The 21,740-nt window shown below is 39.3% G+C and overlaps 2 protein-coding genes across 9 annotated transcripts in view; one reads left to right on the top strand and one right to left on the bottom strand.

The window, feature by feature from the left end:
• Positions 1 to 6,743, top strand: part of lmbrd1 (LMBR1 domain containing 1) — a 47,098-nt gene extending 40,355 nt beyond the window's left edge. For both annotated transcript variants that reach the window (XM_086259767.1, XM_086259768.1), the window contains 2 exons: positions 5,064 to 5,155; positions 5,296 to 6,743. In XM_086259767.1, the coding sequence (XP_086115893.1) occupies positions 5,064 to 5,155; positions 5,296 to 5,406 (203 nt within the window). In that variant the 3' untranslated portion in view covers positions 5,407 to 6,743. The remainder of the gene's footprint in view (positions 1 to 5,063; positions 5,156 to 5,295) is intronic.
• A 6,952-nt stretch (positions 6,744 to 13,695) lies between these two features.
• The window catches only part of adgrb3 (adhesion G protein-coupled receptor B3), a 122,071-nt gene continuing 114,026 nt past the window's right edge, over positions 13,696 to 21,740 (bottom strand). For 3 of the 7 annotated variants that reach the window (XM_086259759.1, XM_086259760.1, XM_086259764.1), the window contains 9 exons: positions 21,601 to 21,704; positions 21,172 to 21,270; positions 20,764 to 20,935; positions 20,413 to 20,508; positions 19,615 to 19,654; positions 17,730 to 18,406; positions 17,564 to 17,599; positions 16,652 to 16,756; positions 13,700 to 15,357 (listed from right to left, as the gene is read on the bottom strand). In XM_086259759.1, coding sequence (XP_086115885.1) covers positions 15,169 to 15,357; positions 16,652 to 16,756; positions 17,564 to 17,599; positions 17,730 to 18,406; positions 19,615 to 19,654; positions 20,413 to 20,508; positions 20,764 to 20,935; positions 21,172 to 21,270; positions 21,601 to 21,704 — 1,518 coding nt within the window. In that variant the 3' untranslated portion in view covers positions 13,700 to 15,168. Of the gene's footprint in view, positions 15,358 to 16,651; positions 16,757 to 17,563; positions 17,600 to 17,729; positions 18,407 to 19,614; positions 19,655 to 20,412; positions 20,509 to 20,763; positions 20,936 to 21,171; positions 21,271 to 21,600; positions 21,705 to 21,740 lie in introns of all 7 variants that reach the window. The other 4 variants (XM_086259761.1, XM_086259766.1, XM_086259762.1 and 1 more) reach the window with 4 other exon arrangements.

Genomic DNA, 21,740 nt, shown 5'->3' with positions numbered 1-21,740 from the left:
ATTGTGGCCAACCCATCACATATTTCTCTTTCTTGTCCATTTATAATAATGACTGCCTCACTTAAGGGATTAAATGTCCTTAACTGTTGTTTTTTGCAGTCATGTTAACACCTACGTCATTAATTCAGGAAACTCAGCTTGTGGTTACACTCATTCCCTGGACACTTTGACCAGTGATTTTTATAACTTTGAACCCAATGCAGCTCACTGAATTTCTTACCAAAACAACACACTTGTGGAGAAGAACAGATCAAAACGTTAAAAACATGTTTATGCAGCAAGGAAAGTATATTTCACATTTAATATCAATACATCCAGTCGAAGGTTTGCTTTTGACCCAGTGGCTCAATTTATCAGTGAGCTTCTCTGCGTGATTACGGGTAAAATTCTAGCAGCGTGAGCTTAATTCATTTAATAGCAACATAAAGCTGGGTTTTCACCTTGAAAGACGTATCATATTATTCCTATATTGAATCTTAGAGATCAAACTGTACACTTATAGACTCCTGTCTGTTTCCTAGCAACTTCCCTGTTTCCACAGCATTGTTTTAAAGAGTTGGGGAGGGGGCTGGTTGCGTCGTGTTAGCTCTGAGATGCCAGGTACCATAGCAATTTTCAACAGGACTCCCTCAACCCCAACTCAAATTAATAGTAATTTTCTTTCCATCAATGGGATCATCATCAATTTGCATTACAATGGAATATGTCAATCAAAAGTAATTCTCCTGAAAGAAAAATGCCCATTTTGTAATCCACAGACACCCCTTACCTTTTATAGGAGGAAAGAAAATCACTTTTCAAAGGGTATATTTGCTTGGTATTGCTCAGAAAGACCTCCACTATTAACTGATAGAAATAAAATTACTTTTTTGATAGAGGTTGAGCTTTAAAGACGTTTAATTAAAATGCTACTCCTTGCTTAAAAGTGATCCTAATTGAAAATTTTAAATAAACCCAGTTTTTATAGACCTGTTGATTGTAGTGGGGCATTTAGCAGCCAGCTGTTTCCTTCAGGGCTGGAAGAGACACAAAAAAAGAGCTAAGAGAAGATTGAGCTTTCTACATCTAATACCTGACTGTACCTGATGCTCCCAATACCCCTTTATCTCAGCTAAATGTGTAAAAATAATTACGGTTTCTTTCTTAAAAAGTAATAGTTCCTAGCATTCGTCTTGATTTGAAAACTTAATTTAATGTCCTTTGCTTTAGAAAACAGTTTGTTTCTCACTTTGGTTTTAGTTCGTATGATCAGTAGTTTTGGTGAGGTCAAGTTAGGTTATGTGTGTTATCTTTTTGTGGAACTTGATCACTGCTCAAATTGATTTCTTTTTTTTTTGTCTACTGCCAAAAGATGTTTCTGGTGATTTTTTTTTTTCTTCTTACGTACAACACTAATAAGTGAAGCCAGAAATGTGAAAATAGTTCTGCTGAAGGAATGGCAGTATTCTCAAAGGACTTTAGATGGAAAGTAAAAGCATACGGTTTTGGCACAAGAGCTTGCTGATCAAGAACCTTTTGGAAGAGCACATTGTGTGTGCAGAGTACTATGCATGTATTTGCACAGATGCACAGACGAAAGTTATGCATAATGCATCATCCTACACCGGGCAGCACTCACCCGGGTATCATGAGTCAGGGTGAAATTACCTGCACTCCCTGGCTGCCCCATACTCTTATCAGAGAACGGTAATGATTTCAAGGTGAAGCTGGTCAGTGGTGTACGTGATAATATATTTAGGCAGACCACTGTTGTGAACCATCTGTAGATCCCACTCAGTGCCCTGCAATTCTGGTAAGCAGCTGGAGAGCTACAGATGGCTGAGGTAGTGGAGCAAAAGAGTGGGGTCACAGTGATGAAGAAAGACTTGCTTCTTCTATTATCTCCTGGTCCTGGTGAAGTGAAAGCTGATTCTTGTTGCACATCACAACTCCTGTGGGATTGTGTCTTCTCATTTGTATTATAGATGAAACAGCACTGAGCTGAATTTTTCCACCGAACTCTGGTAGGGAAAGCTTTTAAAAGTATTGACTTTAATGGAAAAAATCAAAAAGACTGTGTTATTGCTGTGGACCTTGATGTCATGTAGCTTTGTGTAGGTCTGATTGCACTGTTCATACGTTTCAAGTCAGTGTGAAGAGCTGTGTAAGAAACAGTGTGATAGGAGCAGCACAGCAGGGTTGGCGTTAATGCTCCAGATGGCTCTCTAACATAGCCAGACTTCAGCTTTTGGGACTTTCTCTCTTGCCTTGTTCTGTAGAAATGATGCAAGTCCTATAAAGGAGTGTATTTCCATATATACTTTGTTGTTTTTATTGCTTAAGTGTGCATGGCTAAGCTAATTAATAAATGCGATCTGTTCTTACTGTGTTTTCACACAAAACAATTGTGGAGCTAAGAAGAGACCCAGACATGGCATGCATATCATTGGCACTTTCTACTTTTGACGTCACCAGCATTTTACCACGCCTGCCAATACCCATTCATACACATAAAGGCTAAATGACTCAGCTTAAGACTTTTATAATATTTCTGCTGTCTGCGGCAGTCGGATCAATAACAGTATCAGTTCACTCAAAAAGTGGGGAGCTGAAGCTCAAAGGTGATGTCACCAGCATAAGGAAAAGAGCAACTCGACAGAAAAGAGAAGGCAATTGGATTATGTAAGCAATAAGCGAGTTTCTTTCCTGGGGCTTTTGATTTTGATGTGCTTTATATTCATGATCACAGTGCTGAGTCAATAATGATTGAGCTGCCTTCGGTCACCGCAATAAAATGTCATTTGAGGAACATTGCAGAGTTGAGGTTTGCTTACTTCTGTCGAGGCTGGGACAAAAAGGTTCTCCCAGAAAACTGATACATTTGAAGTGGCAGCTTTAAATTGGTTCATTTAGTGGATTACTATTGTGCAGCATTTAACCTCTTTAGTCTTTTCCACTTTCGAAACTCAGCCTTGTTTGAAATCAACACTAAAACATTTATGTTCTGCACTTCCTTTGACTCACCCTTCAGTGCTCAACATCAACCATCTGGCACTCCTTTGTTTTCAATCCTCGTGTCTAATGTTTTTTCTTCTAATTTCTTCTCTATTCTTTTCATTTGCATTTTAATGTTGTAATTCTTTTTTTTTAATTTAATTTTTAAGTGAGAGCACCTTGAGTTGCCCTTGTGTAAGAAATGCACTACACAAATTAACTTGTGTTGCTTTTAAGTTGCTAGCTACAGTAACACATACACATAATGAATGGGTGCTTTAATGCACTACAAGTAAATAGATGATCCTCTTAAATGCATCTTTATCAGTTTTTACACAGTAGTTGGCAAAAGTGCAGTGCACACAAAAACTGAAATCAAATCGATATCTGTGTGAGCACTTTCTGCCTTTTCATTCTTAACACTCTACGGCACTCAAGGAAAATTCTGCCAGTGTATTTGAAATGGCACAGGCCCATTCATTGAGTCATCGATTCAAAGCAAAGATATGAAGGCTATAAACCATTTTAAGATACAAATACCAGAGACGAAGCAGCCGTAGCAGTTTTTACTTTGTAATAACAGTAGGTACACAGCAAAATGGTTGTTTCTTATGTTTTCTGTCATCTCCGAGGCCACATACTTGTTGAATCACTATGTGCTGGGCTGTGTTTTCATCATAAGAGAATAACAAACAAAGTGCTTTCAAGCTTTTAGTTTTGTTCAGTATAAAAGTGGGCGGATGTTAAGGGGATAAAAGGTACACTTGCAAACAATGTTTCAAGGTGTTTGGCAGGTTTTCTGTGGCTTTAATTAGGGGATGTCATTCATTGGCCACACAGTCTGATTTAATGTCAAGTGGGCGAGAAAGGTAAAGTCATTACACAATTACCTATACATAAAGAAATTTACATATTTCCATACATCTATGTAAATACATCCATTTAATATCAGATGCTGCACAGCCTGAGCTGTCTTAAGAAACGTCATTTGAACAATATGCCTCTCTTCCCCCTGCACTTAGTCATTCTGCTGTCATTTCAAAGAAATCGACTGTCATCTTTTAACTCAAAGAAGCTTTGCTCTATGGCTTACCTTACCTAACCTTACCTTACCTCTATATGGACATAGGCCGTGTCTTTGTCAGTGGATGTAGAAATGATGATGACTTAGATCTCTGAATTGTACGAAACATTTCAGAGCACAATTTAAGATACTGGATTCAAACTCGTCAACTTGACACTTCATTGTTCCTGGTGCAAAATACAAAGATAGTCCAGTTTGTATTCTTTGGTTTGTTCTTCTTATAGCTGGAAATGGTTCTTTAGGAATCACTGCATATTTGGTGACCAGACTTGTGATGGATTCATATCTAAAGATCTGAAGTGCCTGAAATGTCTACTTATAACACAGTCATGAGCCTGAATTTGCGTCATCAGAGAATTGGGGTTACATGCATAACCCATAACCTATGGTTCACTGTCTTCACATTTGCTTGTGTCCTCTGTGGGCCCATGCTTTTGCCTTTTGGGGTTTCAGTGTGTTATAGTGGATATACTCTATTAAATGTTACATTTCATTCCAGTTTTATTCATTGGCTGAACCATATTCACACTGACAGTGACACAGCTTTCCTCTTTTCCGACGACTGGTTGTCTTTTTTAGTTACAATAACAAAATTGCCCGAGGCCCTGCTCCATGTAGTAACAGCAGCCTGTGTTGAGCTCTTAAGTTAATATAGACTACTTTATAACACAGGTGTATAACAAGTGATACACTTGTGCAATTATAAACAGAAAGCAGCAGTAGATGTGTCACATTTAATTGTGCTCCAGACCACAGAGAACCTATCTGTGTCATGCAGGCACCTCTCACCTAAAAACAATGAACCACTAGAGTGAAACTACTAAACCGTTTGGGCCCACATTAGTCAAGTATTGATTTTCAAGCCTGTCATTTGAATACACGACAGGTGTCCAAACAATACTGTGAGACAAATACTTCAAAGCGACTGCTTGATTTAAAACTTGCCACAGAGAGAAGACATTGCATATAGCCTCTGTCATTAATGTTGTGCTTTTCTTCTTTTCAGATCAGTGCACTGTGACAAGGTCTTATCTTTTCCTTCACAAGTTCTGGTTCTTCAGCACCATCTACTACTTTGGGAACTGGGCTTTTATTGGAGTAAGTCCAAAGATATGAATGAGATGTCACTGTCTGCATTTTGAATTTATCGCTCAAGTCTTCAGCTAAATATTTTCCACATTAGCAATGAAATGAGCCTTGATATATTTTGTCATGTGTGCTTTCATCGTTGTTTTTAGGCTTTCCTCATTGGTCTGGTGGTGTCCTGCTGCAGAGGGAAGAAGTCTGTGATTGAAGGAGAAGTGGAGGCCGATGACTCAGACTTCAGTGATGATGAATACGTGCACTGAAAAAGCAGAATCACTGTTCACTTGTGTAGGTTTATAGATATCATAACCAACACTGAAAAGGGACTAGAAAGCACAATTTCATTAAGTAATGAATACAGATTTTTTTTTTCTTAAATATATTTTGTTTATTTTATTGTACAGCTATTTCATCTTTGGTTGAAGTTGACGCATGCCTCCCCTTAATTAGACCTCTCAACTGTATTTCTCCGTCAGTGTTACTAATGACAGGATACTGGAAGTGTTCTCCAAGTCAGTCCTACCTTAAAGTTAACTGTTAACTGAAATAAATTGGTTGTTTTTCAGCACACACATTTGTGAGTAGCAGCATAGATGCTTTTTTTTTTTTTTTTTTTTTTTTAATCTAAGCTTTATTTGTGTAGAGCTCAGGTCTAAATGTGCTTTATAATCTTTCTGTATGCTTTCTAGACCTTTTACATGGTTTGGTTATCTACATATTAAGTAAAAATTCCAGTCGAACCTACACAAGCTGTTTCTGAAAAGCTAATTGGTATAAGAAAGACTAATAAATCCCAAGTGTTGACAGCAGTAGCACTTTTTGTCAGTTTATTTTGCTGATTTTTATCTGAGGTTAAAAATAGTGCGAGTGGATGCGCTGCATTAGTTATTGGCAGTCTGGGACCGTTATGCACAGTGAAATGTTACTCTACTTGCATACCTGCACTCTCTGTGTGTGTGTAATGTAAAGGACCAATTGTCTCTGCTGTATTTTCAAGGATTCAGTTAATTGTGGTTTTAATTATATGGGTTCAGCAGCTTTCTTCTCTTTATTGGTAGGAAAATAGTAAAATTACTAGAAAAGATAGAAATAAAAAAATGTGGATGTGACTTTCTTTTTAATTAAACTACTACTTCTCATTTTTGCCTGCACTTGAGAATTTATTAACAGCAAAAGTGGCAGATCTATTAATGGGCTTCTTTTAGACATACATATTAAAATCTTTGCAAGGTACTTATCTGTTTGAGGAAGATGATGAAAAACTGTAAATTTACTCTGGAAGCCAAGTGCTTGTGCCTCATGAATGTGTGTGACCATGATGGACACACAACACTGGATATGCTAACCTAAATTAATCGCTCAGAAATCAGCCAGAATGAGTTTGAAATGTTTTTGTTTTGTTTTGGGTTGTTTTTGGTTTGATATTCGTGTTAGGTTTGTTGTCCTTTTGTGAGAATCAGTAGAGGGGATGCAGTGATGTGATGGTGATGATGATGACTGAAGCTGCATCATTTGTATACTTGCTCTTTATCGGTTGTGGAAGTTGTTTGAATATATAACGATGCCTGTGTTTAAAGAAATAAAGCTGTTTTAAACCCCATCATGGCTTTAATGCCTTTTTACATACAGTTTGTGTTCTCATTGAAACTATGTACGCCACTTTAAAACAAGAATCACCAATCTGCAAATAATAATGCATGTGCAAATGTCAATATATCGTTTTTTTGTAATACTTGTTACATTTTTCCCCTCATGCAGTAATAATTTCAGATGACATGTTTGTAAAGTATAAAATATAAATTACTAGATATTAAATATGTGAGAAATGTGGGATGTATATTTTCTCTGTCAAGATGAACACACACTGTTTCATTAATGTTGAGGCCTGATAATGTTCCATTGTGTGTTTCTGTATCAAGGCATGCTTTTGCTGCATTGACTGTGTGTTTGGCAGTGATCCCAATAACACACTTTCCAGATGGTATTACATGGTGGATCAAAATCTGCATTCGTAAGTCCATCCATTCTGACAAAATCTCACTGGATGAAATGCAACACAAAACAATGACAGAACTTCTACCGTGCTGTACAAATGTAGACAGTGTTGTACCTCTGTCCTGCCCTCATTTCATACACTTCAAATCTGGATTCATCTCCCCATAAGACCTGATGCAGTTCAGTTCTTGTGTAATTTGTCATATCTACTTTCTCCTTGTTTCCCTCTTTACACTATAATTAGTTCATTTCCTTTTTTTAACCCGTATTTCTTTCAAATATCGACTGTTCCTCATCAATAAGGCAAAAGTATTTTCTTCTCCACTTACTTGATTGATGGAAGAATTCATAGAATACTTGATTACTAAAATAACTGATAGCTCTAGCCCTGTGATGGACTAGAGCTATCAGCAAACTGCCAAAACTGCTTTTATAGAGGGTCTCAAACTCAATCAATTAATCATGTGTATTTGATTTGCGGATGTTCTTAGTTTTTGTTAAATAAATAATGACAGGGTGTTAAATGTCATGTTTTGGAGTTTATCTGAGTTGTATTTACCTCATTGTAAGACCTTCTAGGGCCCAGATAAGGCGTAAAACCTTAGATTTGAAATAGGTTGTACGTTCTTTTTATCTTGACTATATTTACTCATATGTTTAATTACAGTATGTAGTATGTCCTGATTTTGTATGTGATTGTACTGTCATCTTGACAGTGCCAGGACATTTGGGGATATAATTTCCTTGCCAGAGAGACAAAATGTCACCACTGGTAATTCTAGGTTAGTGTGTGAATAATGGAGTTTGATAAACCTGAAAACCTCATCTACCAAAAATGTATTTTCTGCAACATGTCGACACGAATCAGAGGCAACAAGCAGCCGGGCTGTCAGAAGACACCAAACAAGATGCTCGGGTCATTGTGCGCCGAAAAAGCTCTGCTGGCCTGCCCTTTCAGGTCTCCCAAAATAGAAACAACCAACCAAATAGGGTGATGAACAACAAAAAAATACATCTCAGTACATATAGCACTCACTCAAAGTTTCAGGATAAGTCAGATCCAATTCTTTCCAACTCCTTTCCACAGCCCAGTGCTCGACTCTGACTATATGTATGCAGTGTAGTTCTTTGCATCACCGTATACCTCATGTTATGTCTACAAAAAACATGCAATGTGGATTTTATGACGTCTTTCATAGTGTAAAGTCCGTCTTTAATATAAAAGGATTGAAGCATTAAAAACTGTGCAGCACATTATTGTATTTGCTGACTAATGCTGGGACAATTATCAGAGTGTGGTCCGACACAAGCAGGAACTCTGAAGTTTATAACAATCAGGAATTCTGTAAACATGAAAGTGCATTCTGCATTGCCACCACAGCAATATTAAACGTTTTAGCATAATAAAGACGTGTATCAAATTAGAGTGGCACTTAAATACATTCGCCACTGGATTAGGATAAAACTGCGTCAGATGGATTTGCATGGAATTTTGTGTGCATATCCAATTAGAGTTTGAGGTATGCATACCTTGTCATAACTATTGTGCAAACCTGCTTTGAGTTAAGCCATTATACGATATGCCACCCCCACATTTCACTAATAGACTAACTAAGCCTTGAGCCAAAAACACGAGCCCGAGGACCCTAGCAGAAAGGATCGTGTGATCAACATGTCAGATCAGAGGATCTGTCGCTGTTTAGAGCGCAACTTTTCTTGTTATCCCTCGTATTCAAAAGCCAGTCTTGTCTCATCTTCTTTTCTTTCTTTGCTGCACATCTTCCAAAGCTCCACTCACAACTTTCTTTGGGAAAACACTTTAATGAAAAAATGAAGGAATTCATGCAGGAAAATAAAACTATCTTGACATGGAGCTACAGTATTAAATATACCTGAAGGTCATACATGTCAAATGCATTTGATCATGTTTGGTTTTGTCTACAATATGTGTATGTGTTCATATATTGCTATAATCTCCATTTGATTTCCCTGTCTTAATAATTTGCATGTGTTAAATGTGGACTCATTCTGTAATTTAAACCAATATTTAAACTTGTCAGAAAAATGGCAAAAAGAAGCAATCAAATCTTATTTTAGAGTCGGACAGATACAAAATCTTAATTTTTCGATTCATTACATCCTTGCTTGCATAAATTATTATATTTGCTTCCAAACCCGGAATATTCAAACAAAAAACACAAAGGTAACCCAAACAAGCTGGCCACTGTTTGGGTCTTTTTTCACAAAAGGCAAATATGATTTTGTGGAGAACTGCAGGTACCAGGAGGAATTAGAAAACACTGCAGCTATTGTCATGGGCCTCTGTACCCATCATCGCTCTTACTGCTCCACACAACAACAGACCTTAGAGCATTACACAGTGCATGGCAAGTACCTGCCCAAGAATGTTCCAGAGTTTTCTTTTTTTACAAGCTTTCAAAACTTTTTTCTTTACTTCCAGTGCAACTGTTGTTTAAAGTTTTCAGCACAAAAGTCTTCATATTTTGCTTCCAAGGACCCAGACTTCCTTTTTTTTTTCAAGTGATCTCGAGCTGTAGTTCTCCGAGCTTTCTGAGTTGTTCAAAGTCTTTCAAAGTTTCTTTGGACATTAGCTGCTTTTTCACTCATGTAGTTCTTGATACCGATCATTTTCAGACATCAATATGTACAGTCAGGAGAGAGGTACAACAATGAGTGTGTACAGCCATCTGTAAAAACATGCTGGAGAGATTGATGTGGCTCAGAGTTGCATTTGATGGAATAATAAACTCTGGAAAATGTACCATCACATTTTGATCCATCATGAAATTCCATTATGAAAGCACCTGATTGGCAACAGCTTCATTTTTCAGCATGATGGTCATCCCAAACACACAGTAGTTTGCAGTAAATGCATTCCTTGATAGAAAAAAACAAGTCATATATAAGTCATAGACTGGCCTCCCTAGAGCCTGGAACGTGGAGCCACAGAACTATTCCTGAAGACTGTCATTGCCTAAGAGAGTTCACACTGGGCAGAAGAATAAAGTTGGTCATACAAATATTGCATTTCAAACCTGTTAGAATTGTACTCTGTTTTTGCCTTATATACTATATTTCCAGTTATATTTGCAATTGTTTCCATAATTGCTGCACCTCTATTTCCTGGCAAAATATAAAGAAATGAGAGATGACTCAAGACAGCACTGTATACAGTGGGGCAAAAAAGTATTTAGTCAGCCACCGATTGTGCAAGTTCCCCCATTTAAAATGATGACAGAGGTCAGTAATTTGCACCAGAGGTACACTTCAACTGTGAGAGACAGAATGTGAAAAAAAAATCCATGAATCCACATGGTAGGATTTGTAAAGAATTTATTCGTAAATCAGGGTGGAAAATAAGTATTTGGTCACCTCAAACAAGGAAAATCTCTGGCTCTCACAGACCTGTAACGTCTTCTGTAAGAAGCTTTTCTGTCCCCCACTCGTTACCTGTATGAATGGCACCTGTTTGAACTCATCATCTGTATAAAAGACACCTGTCCACAGCCTCAAACAGTCAGACTCCAAACTCCGCCATGGCCAAGACCAAAGAGCTTTCGAAGGACACCAGGAAAAGTATTGTAGACCTGCACCAGACTGGGAAGAGTGAATCTACAATAGGCAAGCAGCTTGGTGTGAAAAAATCAACTGTGGGAGCAATCATCAGAAAATGGAAGACATACAAGACCACTTGTTTGACACAAACAGGCAAAGAGCAGAACTTTTGGAATATGGATTGTGGATTGACAAATCAGTGTGGCCACAGTATCATTTAACATTTTAGAAGAATAACCTGAAATCCTCTGTAAAGTGTGGTGGGCAAAATGTTAGTGTTTCTGTTCAGTTATGCAATATTTATATATTTCAAGAATAACCAATGATTTCCATGGGGTGTAGAGTTCCTTTTTTTCAAATCACTGTATTGGCTCATTGAAAAGTAAACAACACACAGACCTGTATATCACAACTGTCCAAACATTGCACCATTTTTCATTTTGATTTTGTCCTTCATAACTTTTGCCTGGATGTATTTTTCACTTTTTTTCCTTTTTTTTTGTGTGGCCCCAAGTCTTTCCTCTGGGCTCTAACTCCTCTGAAAGGCCCTTGATAGACGAGCAGTTTGCCTTTCCCCTCAGCGATGCCTCCAGAGAGCAAAGTGACACAGGATCAATGTAATTATGTTGATTCAGTGTTTGTAGCCCCAAAGCAGGTTAACCTCAGTGCTCTCACGGGCCTGTGGGACCTGCCACTCACTATCGAACTAAGAACATCCAGCAGGTCAACATATATCAGCTTGATTTAAAAACAACTAAATAACATCACTTTCCACTTCCAGAGACACGGAGTGTGAGCAGGAATCAATGTGAAGCTCGTGTATAAAAAAAAAAAAATCAAAATACCCTGCAGGATTCTCACAAAATGACTGTCCAAGTGTGAAATATTAGAAGTCATCATCACGTTCTTACCCATATTACTTTCATTAACTGAGCCAAAAAGAATCTCTGCCAAAGCAACGCTTCACAGAGAATGAAGTAATTTCTCATTAAATGACATTAGAAGCTGTTCTTGTATTAGTGTTTAAACACAAAATGCTTTGTGTGACGCACAGGCAGCATGTGATGGTCCTCTTGTTAAAATTGGGGACTGCATATACAAATAGAGGGGTTTGTTTTTGAAAATTTGATATTTCAATACAGATGGTAATATTGTTAATCGGGGAAATCTCTAAGTGATTTGCATTAAAGCTGCTGTATTTTTGTTATTTTAAAACTCCTCTTTGACGATTCTTGACACTGAGATTATTCACCCAGTAGTACTATTAAAAATAAATAAAAAGAGGACCAACACAAACACAAACTTGCCATCTTTAGAACACCTCATTAACTCTGGAAGTTAAAACATACATGGAAATACAGTATATAAGGCAATAACAGAGTCAGTACAATTCTAACAAGCATAAAAGTCAAAGTCAATATTTGCATGACAGCCTGAACTCTCTAAAGCAAGTATTCTTGTCATTTCTTTAAGTAGTCTTCAAGAATAGTTCTCCAGCCTTCTTAAAAGACATTCAAATGTGCTCTCTTCTTTAGAAGTTTGCATTTTCTGTGAAAATGATCCCACTCTGCTTCAGTAATGTTGAGGTCCAAGTTCTGGGGAGGCCAATCCATGACTGATAGTTTTCCATTGTGTGTGTTTTCTATCCAGCATTGTGTTTGTGATCATTGATATGCTGACAAACAAAGGTGTTTCCAGATGTTTTTGCATGGTGGATCAAAATCTGACTGTACTTTTCTGTGTATAATTTCATCCATTAGCCTCCATGTTTTACAGATGGCTGTAGATATGGTTGTGTGAATGTATGCGTGAATGGGTGGATGACTGGATATGTAAAGCGCTTTGGGGTCCTTAGGGACTAGTAAAGCGCTATATAAATACAGGCCATTTACCATTTGTACCTCTTGCCTGACCTTGTCTGTACATGCTGATGATGATTTGAACCAAAAATTTCAAATTTGGATTCATCACTCCATCATCCATCATCAGTATCATGGAGTGGTAAGAATTACTTAAGGATTATGCACCATTCCAGTAAAAGCATTTCTAATGAGGCTTCAGTGAAGACTAGCTGAATCAACTAACGGGCCAGAAGCATCTCTCAGGTCCAGTGTCAGGTCTTTTCTGGTTTTTATTTTGGTTTTTTTCTTTTTGGCTGACTTTGAGATATTGTTCATCTGCTGTAGATTTTAGGCCTGCTACTTTTGTTCTATACAGTTTCCTCAAATTTTGTTAAGGACACACTACACACCATGCCGAGATTTACCAGGTTTTGCTTTAATAGCTCTTTGGATTCACTTTGTTGCCATGTTTCATAGTCAGCTAAAAACTGGAATAATTGATGTCTTTTTGTGACAGTTAGTAACAAAGTGTCTGAAGATTTGCTAAATTGTCTGTTATGTAGACACAACACTGGTTCACCCCTTGAATATGCTTTTATATGCTTGAATGATTCATAGGTCAGTGTTAAGTGGCTTCACAAAAAAACAAAAGAATGAAAAAAAGACCTTCAGAAAGCCTGGAGAACTATCACTCAAAACCACTTTAAAAAATGACAAGAAAGCCTGGCTCCTTGGATCTAAAGAAATAAGGGGCAGTTTAAAACTTTTGTACAGTACTGTATTCAGTCCAGAAATGGCCTTTAAATAAAACAACATGGTACAATCTAGTGTGCCTTTTTTATATTGGTTACAAATGCACTCTGGCTGTAAAACTGTTTTGTGATGAACTCTCAATACTTGAACCCACAAGCTATGCACTTATTGTATATGCATTTAGGGCGTTGTGTGAAAAATAGGGCCTCCTGCACAGGCAAGGGGGAGATGGCAATATGTTTAAAAGCACTGTAATGGATGCTGCTTCATTAATAGGGAATAAAAAAACTCTTACAGCACCGGCAACAGGCTGGAGTACTGTATATAATTAACCTAATTATGTCTGGTAGTCTAAATTGAAATGCACTGTAAATTTAGATATTAACGTCTAGACCAAGCTCTGCTCTTAATCATCTTAATTTATGTTGGGACGACATCAAACCGCAGACGAGTCTTCGTGTTTAATGGACGGACCCCCCTTTTTCGCCTCCGGTCCTTGCTCTTCACTGACACTTCCTCCTCCTCCTCCTCTTTGCTGGACTCCTGTTTCCCGGGAGGGGATGAGGTGGCGACTGGGTTCGGGGGTGGGCACATACTGGAGCTCTCACGCCATTCATTCAGCTGTACGGCACTCACCACCAGACAGAGCAAACAAGATTTTCCCTGAGCCCTCACAGCCTCTCCCCATTAGTGCTCTGTCTGGGCCTGTCTGTCTGAGAAAACAGACGTTATTAGCCGAACCTTCTGGAGGCACAGAGCCATATTAAGGCTTTAAATGTTTCCTATCCAAATGCAGAAATTTCATATGAGTTTATGAGCCGAGGCAGGAAACTTTCCATGTCAAACCTTCCACAGCAGTGTTACACGAGGCACTTTTTTTGACAGTTCACATCAAGCCGGGAGTAAATTGGATATTGAACAAAAGCAATTTATAGCACGAATCTTAATCTCTTAACCAAGCATGTCACAGCCACCCAACGCCATAAACTTGACACAACCTCTGAAGCAGTACGAACATATTTCCTCTTTTATTTACATTCCTTTTCAAATGTTAACATTTTTCGCTATAACTTTTTGATCAGGTTGGCATTTTTTTTCTCATTAAAATAAATTGGCACAAGTAAAACATATGTAGACAAAAGTTTATTTACACCATACAACATTTTGTTTTTAAATATTTTATACAGAGCTGCAGATGAGAGAGCTTGCTGGGATCCTTCAAGCAGATTCTGCAGTAATAAAGTTGTGAAATATATTATTTATATAAAAGTGAGTATTATCTTTATTGCATTTAAAGCAATGAAGAATGTAGCTTGACAAACATTCATTTTAATATGACAGAAAAAATCCTCTTTGCCTCCCATGTTTTATATTATAAAGTAAAAAGTGTAGTAATGGCCAAACAGACTGTTATAAACTTTTTAAAAACCTGCATAAATATATACATTGTGCTCCCGGGTCTAGTTTTAGGAAATCAAAACTAGACCCGATGAAGCTGGGACCACATGGCATGTCTTTGCTTTGTGAGGTTTACCTTTTTTTTTTAATCTGCTGTCTTTTCGCCAATTCCTCAAAAGATAATTCGAAACACATGATGGTAAATATTGTACACCAGGCTGCCCCACACTAAGTACACTAGTGAGAATACAAAAAGTAACACTGATGTTTTTATCCCTTTTTTTTCTTCTTTTTTTCTCTCTCACCAGTCCTTATATTGTATTGGCACATAATGTCCCTGCCACACTCGTATTATCCAGATATGTATGCCAAGGCTGTTAGAAAAGTCTGTTGCTTTGTTCAGTGCAAATTACATCCCCTTTTCTCCTCATTTCCTAGTTTGCATTTCACCTTCTCCGCCCTCTAGACCTCTGTTTGGAAGTCTCCCTCCTGGACATCTAAGGGTAAGTTGACACACTTTTCCCACTCTGCAGGCGTCATCTCCAGTGAGTCCTTGGTGTCAGATTCTAGTACATTCATAGTGGCGTAGTTCTGGTACTCACAGGCTGGATTGTAGCTCTCCCATGGGTTCTTGTTTGGCATTGCCTTGTCCTGTGAACATGGCCGGTGGGGTGTGATGTTAGTGGCATGATATCCTCTGCAGCTAAACCATTTTCTGTCTTTTACATAGTTGAAAGTCAGTTCACTCAAAAGGGCATTATCTGAACTCATATATGAACCCACTTCTAATTGAAAATAATGGATTAATGCTGTGGAAAGCATCAAATAACAAAAGATAATGGTAGTGTATTAAAGGTGAACATGCTTACGCTATTATCATGGAGTCATAGCAGAACTGTGTTTTCCCAAAGTTCTAAAACTGCTTTATTATATGGGCTCCATATGTGAGCCATTCATCTGAATGTGCTCTTACTGAGAGTCCCAAAGATGCTATTGCAAATAAAGGAGAGAAGCTGCTCCCAGTCAGGGAATATAAAATGGATACTAATGTCTGCAGCCAGCTCTGCAGTAGATTCATTTAGGTAAAAAAAAAAAAAAAAGAAAGAAAAAGAGAGAGAAAAAGAAAAAATGGGGGAGTGAGAATGTGCTGTAGTTTTCTATACAAAAGATCCTGTATTGGTAACTAAGCAACAGGCCTTGAATTACATTGTACTGTAGGGCTGATTGAAAAGGGATTATATGCGACCAAAGGTACTGACATATCCTTTTATCAGATGTGTTTGGTCACCAACCCAATTTGTGCTTTCAGTATAAACATTAAATGCTGCTTGCGTGAGGCAGACGCGTGAAGCCTTATATCCTCACAGTCTGCAGCTGTAGTCAGGTGCGAAGACAGATGGTAAGACTTTTGATTTGCAGCGAGGTCAGGACTAATTCATAGAAGCAGCCTGACTTCTGGACCGAGCGTGATAAAGGAACGTTTCCCCCCCCCACACACACACAGCCGCCAGAGGAGTGCAACGGCATTAAGGTCAAAGTTGTATACGATGCTGATAGATTAAATAATCTGCCATGCATTTATGGAAAAAATGATGGTGTTGCTAAGTAGATAAATGTGCATGTAAATAAAAGTGCATTCATGGCCTTGCATTGGAATGGATGCACTCTACTGCGACAAGAAAACCAAAGGTCCTTTTTCCCCTGGCCTCGTGGAAAAAAATGCTTCAATGCTTTTAAGGGTCGGCCCCCGTCACTCGGCCTTCGCCAGCTGCTGGCAGGCCCGCTGCTTTACTGGACGGTTCACTTCTGCATGTACTTTAGCTACATAACCACTCATTTGCACAATCACACACTATGTGTCCTGCACCGGGTATCTAAATAGAGTATTTGGATGTTGCTCTGTTTCACTGGCTGACCGCCACCCCCCTGGTTTCCTGTTACTCACCATGCTGCCCATATTTGGTATGTCTCGAAATCGGTCCAGGGTTTGAAATTTCTGATTCAGTTCCTGGAACAGCTCCATGTGTCTTTTCCTGGTGTGCATGACTTTCTGCAATAGCAAGGGTTTTTCTTTTGGTATTGACAGCCAATAATGGAAATGCATCTTCCTCCCCACCCCCTCCAGCTCTGCTCAATTTGTTAGTGTCATGGTAGTTTACTTATAGGCCAGGTTTGAAACAAATCTACCTGTCACTGCATATACACAAGTGACTGCCAAAATAAAGGAAACAGCACTGTAATTAAAGTTAGGGTTAGAGGACACTGAAACGCTGAATAACCTACACTCTTAGTTTTGTTGGTGTCAGGGAAACCCTCGTAATCAAACCTTGGCACTAATTTTCCATTTAAGCCCAAGCTAAAAGAAAACACACCCCAAGCCAAACTAGATGCCATGTTTCCTTGATTTTGACAGAGTTTACAATATATATGCAGCAAAGCCTGATTTAACATTGCAAAGGAAATGCTATAACCTGCCAAAGGGGGTTTGACTATGTGTTTGCAAGCCAATAAAATCACTGCTGAAACCAGTGGTAAAAATCAGATGTGAAATGTGCAAATGACTTTAAAAGCATACATTTTGGAAATCAACATATAGCTAATGGATGTAGGAGATGGAGGAGGACAAAATGTAGATGAGAACTGTTGCCCTGTTTGTCAGTTGACAGCCTTGCTTTTACCTTAACTACACAGCGTGCCAATAAATCTCACTGAGTCAAGGCTGTGTAACTCCAATAAGCTTAAGAGGCACAACAAGAACTAGTAAATCAAATGACAAACACAACTGCAAAAATGGCCTTTCTCTGCATAAAAAGCTAGATGCATGTACCAAGGAAGGAAACATTATGGTTTTACATACCTCAAAGTCCAGATCGGAGTAACGTGACTTTCTTCTCTGTAAACAGAAAATCGGAAAGTATTATGAAGCAGCCATGGGCCCCAATACAGATGTTTGGAGTATTTTAACATAAAAGTGTTAAAGTGCAACTGAATCTTCTGTGCTTCATCCACATGAGCATATGTACCTCCAGAGAGCTCATAGATATTGTTGACCCTGTCTCACTCCTAGAAAGCCCCGTGGATTCCTCCATTTCAGCGAGGAAGTTCTTAACAGCCGTGCGAGGTTCAAAGGGCAGGTTTTGCATCTGCTCTGGAGCGCTCGGATACTGCTGCTCCAGGTTCACATTCATGTGGTCCATGCCTGACGGGTTGATATTGAAGTCAGGGCTCATCTTGTAATGCATTAGCCTCTCGTGTGGCAGTGTATCCATAGTGATGTTCATCTTGGTGTCGTCTTTCAGGAGGGTGGGCACGTTACCCGACCCCGACACGGCTGCGGAGGCACGGGGCATGACTATGTAGTCTGTCTCCATCATCTGACTCTGCATGGGATGGCCCTCCTTGTCGTGGACGCCCATGTCTTGGTCGCTCTGGCGCAGGGCGTCGTCGGTGCAAAGGTAAACGGTGCGGCGAATGTCGGCGGTGGTGTCCACCATGCACTGCTCTTTCAGCTCGCCCATTCCCATCGGCATGTGCAGAGCGGAAGGCTGCTGGATAATCACTTTGGAGATGATGTTGCCAGGCAGTGTGGAGTAGTTGAGGCCCTCGGGGGCCTTCTCGTCCTCCTCATCATTGAGGGAAATGCGGGAGAGGGTGCCTGTTATGGTGGCGGCGCGACAAGAGCCCATGTCTTTGTGGAGTGCTGCGGGGCAGGGTGATACAAGGATTAGTTGGAATTTCTCAGTAATGGGTGTCAGACTCTGTTTTATATTTTTCAGCATGTGACTGAAAGAACAAGGGGATTCAAATCAATGCGAAAGAACTCTCGGCGGAATATGCAGTACAGAGGGAATAAAGTACGGGATAAATAACTGTGAATATGCACCGAGTGTGACATCACGCCCAAATACAAAGGGACACAACAGCAGACACTGCTGTCTCTCGAGGATATTACTGTAAATGGGCTCATATAGTTTCATCCATCCCTGAAACTCCCTCCGCCATTCAGAGTACAGCATTTCACATCCTAATCCAAACTTAGTAATTGCTGGTGAACTTGTCCTGTGAAAAATATTCTACCAAGGAGCAGATATCTATTCCAAAATACCCTCTGGTTAAAGGAAACACTGAATCCTCCCCTGTGTGTATTTTAATCTTTGCCTAGGAATTATATTATCTGCTCACAAAAGGCCTGCAAGGACATTACAAGAATAGCAAACAAGCGCAATACTCCCCTCTCTGTTCGAGGCTAATTTAATGCTCAGTGTGGACATGGGGAAAACAGTGTGGTATTCGCTCTGAAGAAGTCCTTTGATCTAAGTTTACCCTGTGTTCTGTAGTGTGACGCTGCAGAATATTACTTCTGCTGCTGACAATAACCCAAGCTTGTAAACAACCAGCTAACGCGAGATAACTTGCACAGTCTCTTTTATTCTCCTCAGTTTTATTAAATCATAAAACTACTGTGGCCCAAAAATACAAAAGAGCGCGACAGAGGAATCAGAAAACATTGTATCTCCCCAGTGAGATAACTTAGAAAGAAAATCCTCCCACAATTAGACACGAAGGACCTACGTACCTATCCTTAGATGGTATCACGACGTTAATGAAAAGACATAATTGCAAATGGAACTGCCGAAAGATGAGGAAAGCTGCCGCTATTTCAATTTACTGCAGTTATCTATTACAGTGACGCTGGAAATTACAGTGAAAACTCCAACAGCTCTCTTTATACTGTTTTGTTCTCAGATTAAAGTAAGTGTTTTTGTAACTGTGAAAAAACTCCTGTGGGGATTGTTGGTTGTTATATAACCTGAGCTATTTTTTACTGTCTAACCTCTTTGTTTTTTTGTTTTTTTCAACATGCAAGCCAAGAGGAATCTAGTTAATCAGAGAGTGTGTGTTCTTTACCTGATCGGCAGGCGATGTCCACATCCTTCTCAAAGTCCGTCTGTAAGTGAAGGACAGTGAAATGTTCAATATTTCTAAAAATAAAAAGCATATTTTAAAAAAGAAACCAGCTACAAAAGTGAGATCAATGCTATTCTATTGTTATGATACATGAAAAGAATCCCAATAATATTTCAGCAAAATGTGTGTGGCTGAAAAAAAAAAATTGGCTGCAGCAGCTGGGGAGCATTTTGTGCTTGCTGCTAATGATCGCATTGAACGAGAGGGCCTGACACCATTCTGCTATTGTGAAAACTGTTTCACTCTGGATGGTATTACAATACTAATGGCAGATCATTGCTTCAATGTGCCGGTGGCATCGTCATGCTAGATGAAGAGACTGGCGTCCCAGTCAAAGGTCATAGAGGGAACAGTCCTCTATTACCCAGTGAGAGGAAATGAGAGGGATGGACGGCAAATATGGCCAGTAAGTTCAATCAAATAGAAATAAAAGACTGAGCTCAGGGGCTAAGAAGACCAAAGGAAACTAATACCATTTATCAAGGGGCCAAGTGTCTTCACCGCATATAATCTGAGCTTTATAAAAGCACACCATGCAAAATTATTAACCTATAGAAAACAATGCCTCACGGTGTAGAGGTCATAGAAACCTAAAAAAAAATAGGATAGTAATAAAAGACAAATTAAGGTTAGTAGAGAACAAAGGGGTGTGCCCATGTATTATAAATAACCAGGGAACATTGCTCAAATTACAGAGGATCTAACAGCTGCAGATAACAGCGGGGTAACTGTGCCTACCATTATCTGAGCATGCCCATTAGGGAAAGTTCCTGTTGCATCACCGCTGATTGGATCTTGGCAGTTTCTGAGCCGACATCTAAAAGCATCCTGGACCTATGCACAAGAGGGAATAAGTGTTAGGGAATATGTTAACAATACAGCTTATTATGTCTGTGATATCCTTTAAACATTTCTTTTTAAATATGCAAAATCCTACAGGGAAAGAACTGTTGCTTTAGGCTGTTAGTGAGTTTAGGATTCGAAAGCAATTAATAGTTAATAGCATTTGCAGGAGCATAATCTGCTGACATACAGGCAGTTAAAAGAGATCACAGGTGAAGAGGGGGAGGAAATGAAATCATCCTCTACCTCTCTCCGTAGGATACAGTGCACCATCACAATGACAAAACCCTGCAGCGAGTCAAAGACAGCAAAGAGGATCTGAAAGAGGATGGAGCGCTTGTCCGTTATGGCAAGTACCGCAGACATCCAGGTCAAAGCCAGCAGAGGCAGCACGACACAGGAACTCCACAAGGACGCCCTGAGAGAAAAGAAGGAGCACCGTGTAGAAGAAATAAAGGCAGGCAAACTGGTGGTGATATATACAGTCTACAGTGCTGACTAAAATCTCAAATCTCAACCGTTTCAACACTGAAACGTAAATTTGCATTGCAGTGGGCAGCGAGATGATCAGAACTGCAGAGGTGGACATGCTGTACATACAGAGACTCCCCGCAGCACCGCCTTATTGATTCACAGACACTGACAGGCACTTACATTGCATTGCTAGCTGTAGTTGCTGATAAAGCAGTTGTTGATACAACGCCACATTTGGCACACTTGAGAGTTAATCCTGTATGCGGCTCACTCATCTGTCTGTGGGACATAGAGACAACATCATGACAAACAACGCTGAGAGCCACTAACTCCACTTTAAAATCTCCCACCGTCATATTATCTACAACAGAAGCAGCCAATGTGTGGGCGTGTGTGTGTGGTTTTTTCATCTTGGACTGATTCTGCCAAAGAAATACGAAACCATGTCGCTCCCGAGAGAGATCTGACCTCTTTATGTTTATGCCTGTAATTTCCTTTCAATGGCAGAAAAAAGGAGGTCTAAATCTCCATATGTACAACAACTCAAAGCACACTGTATGTATATTTTTGCATGATTTTAAGAGAAGAAAAGAAAAAGCAGGTACTAACAAGGATGTGCTGTCATACCCTGCTCGGTGCTTCAGCTTCTTGTCCAGTATACCATCTCTGGACACTAGTTTGTTAAACACCAAAATGCCAATCACCATGTTGACCTGTCACGAGAAAGGAGAACAGGAATATTTGTTTTC

The sequence above is a fragment of the Aulonocara sp. 'chitande type north' Nkhata Bay genome, linkage group LG13, assembly GCF_057382095.1.
Source record: "Aulonocara sp. 'chitande type north' Nkhata Bay isolate Kocher_YH1m ecotype deep benthic linkage group LG13, A_spYH_male_GT1.1, whole genome shotgun sequence".
Classification (NCBI taxonomy): domain Eukaryota; kingdom Metazoa; phylum Chordata; class Actinopteri; order Cichliformes; family Cichlidae; genus Aulonocara; species Aulonocara sp. 'chitande type north' Nkhata Bay.
This window is presented reverse-complemented; position numbering and strand designations above follow the sequence as displayed.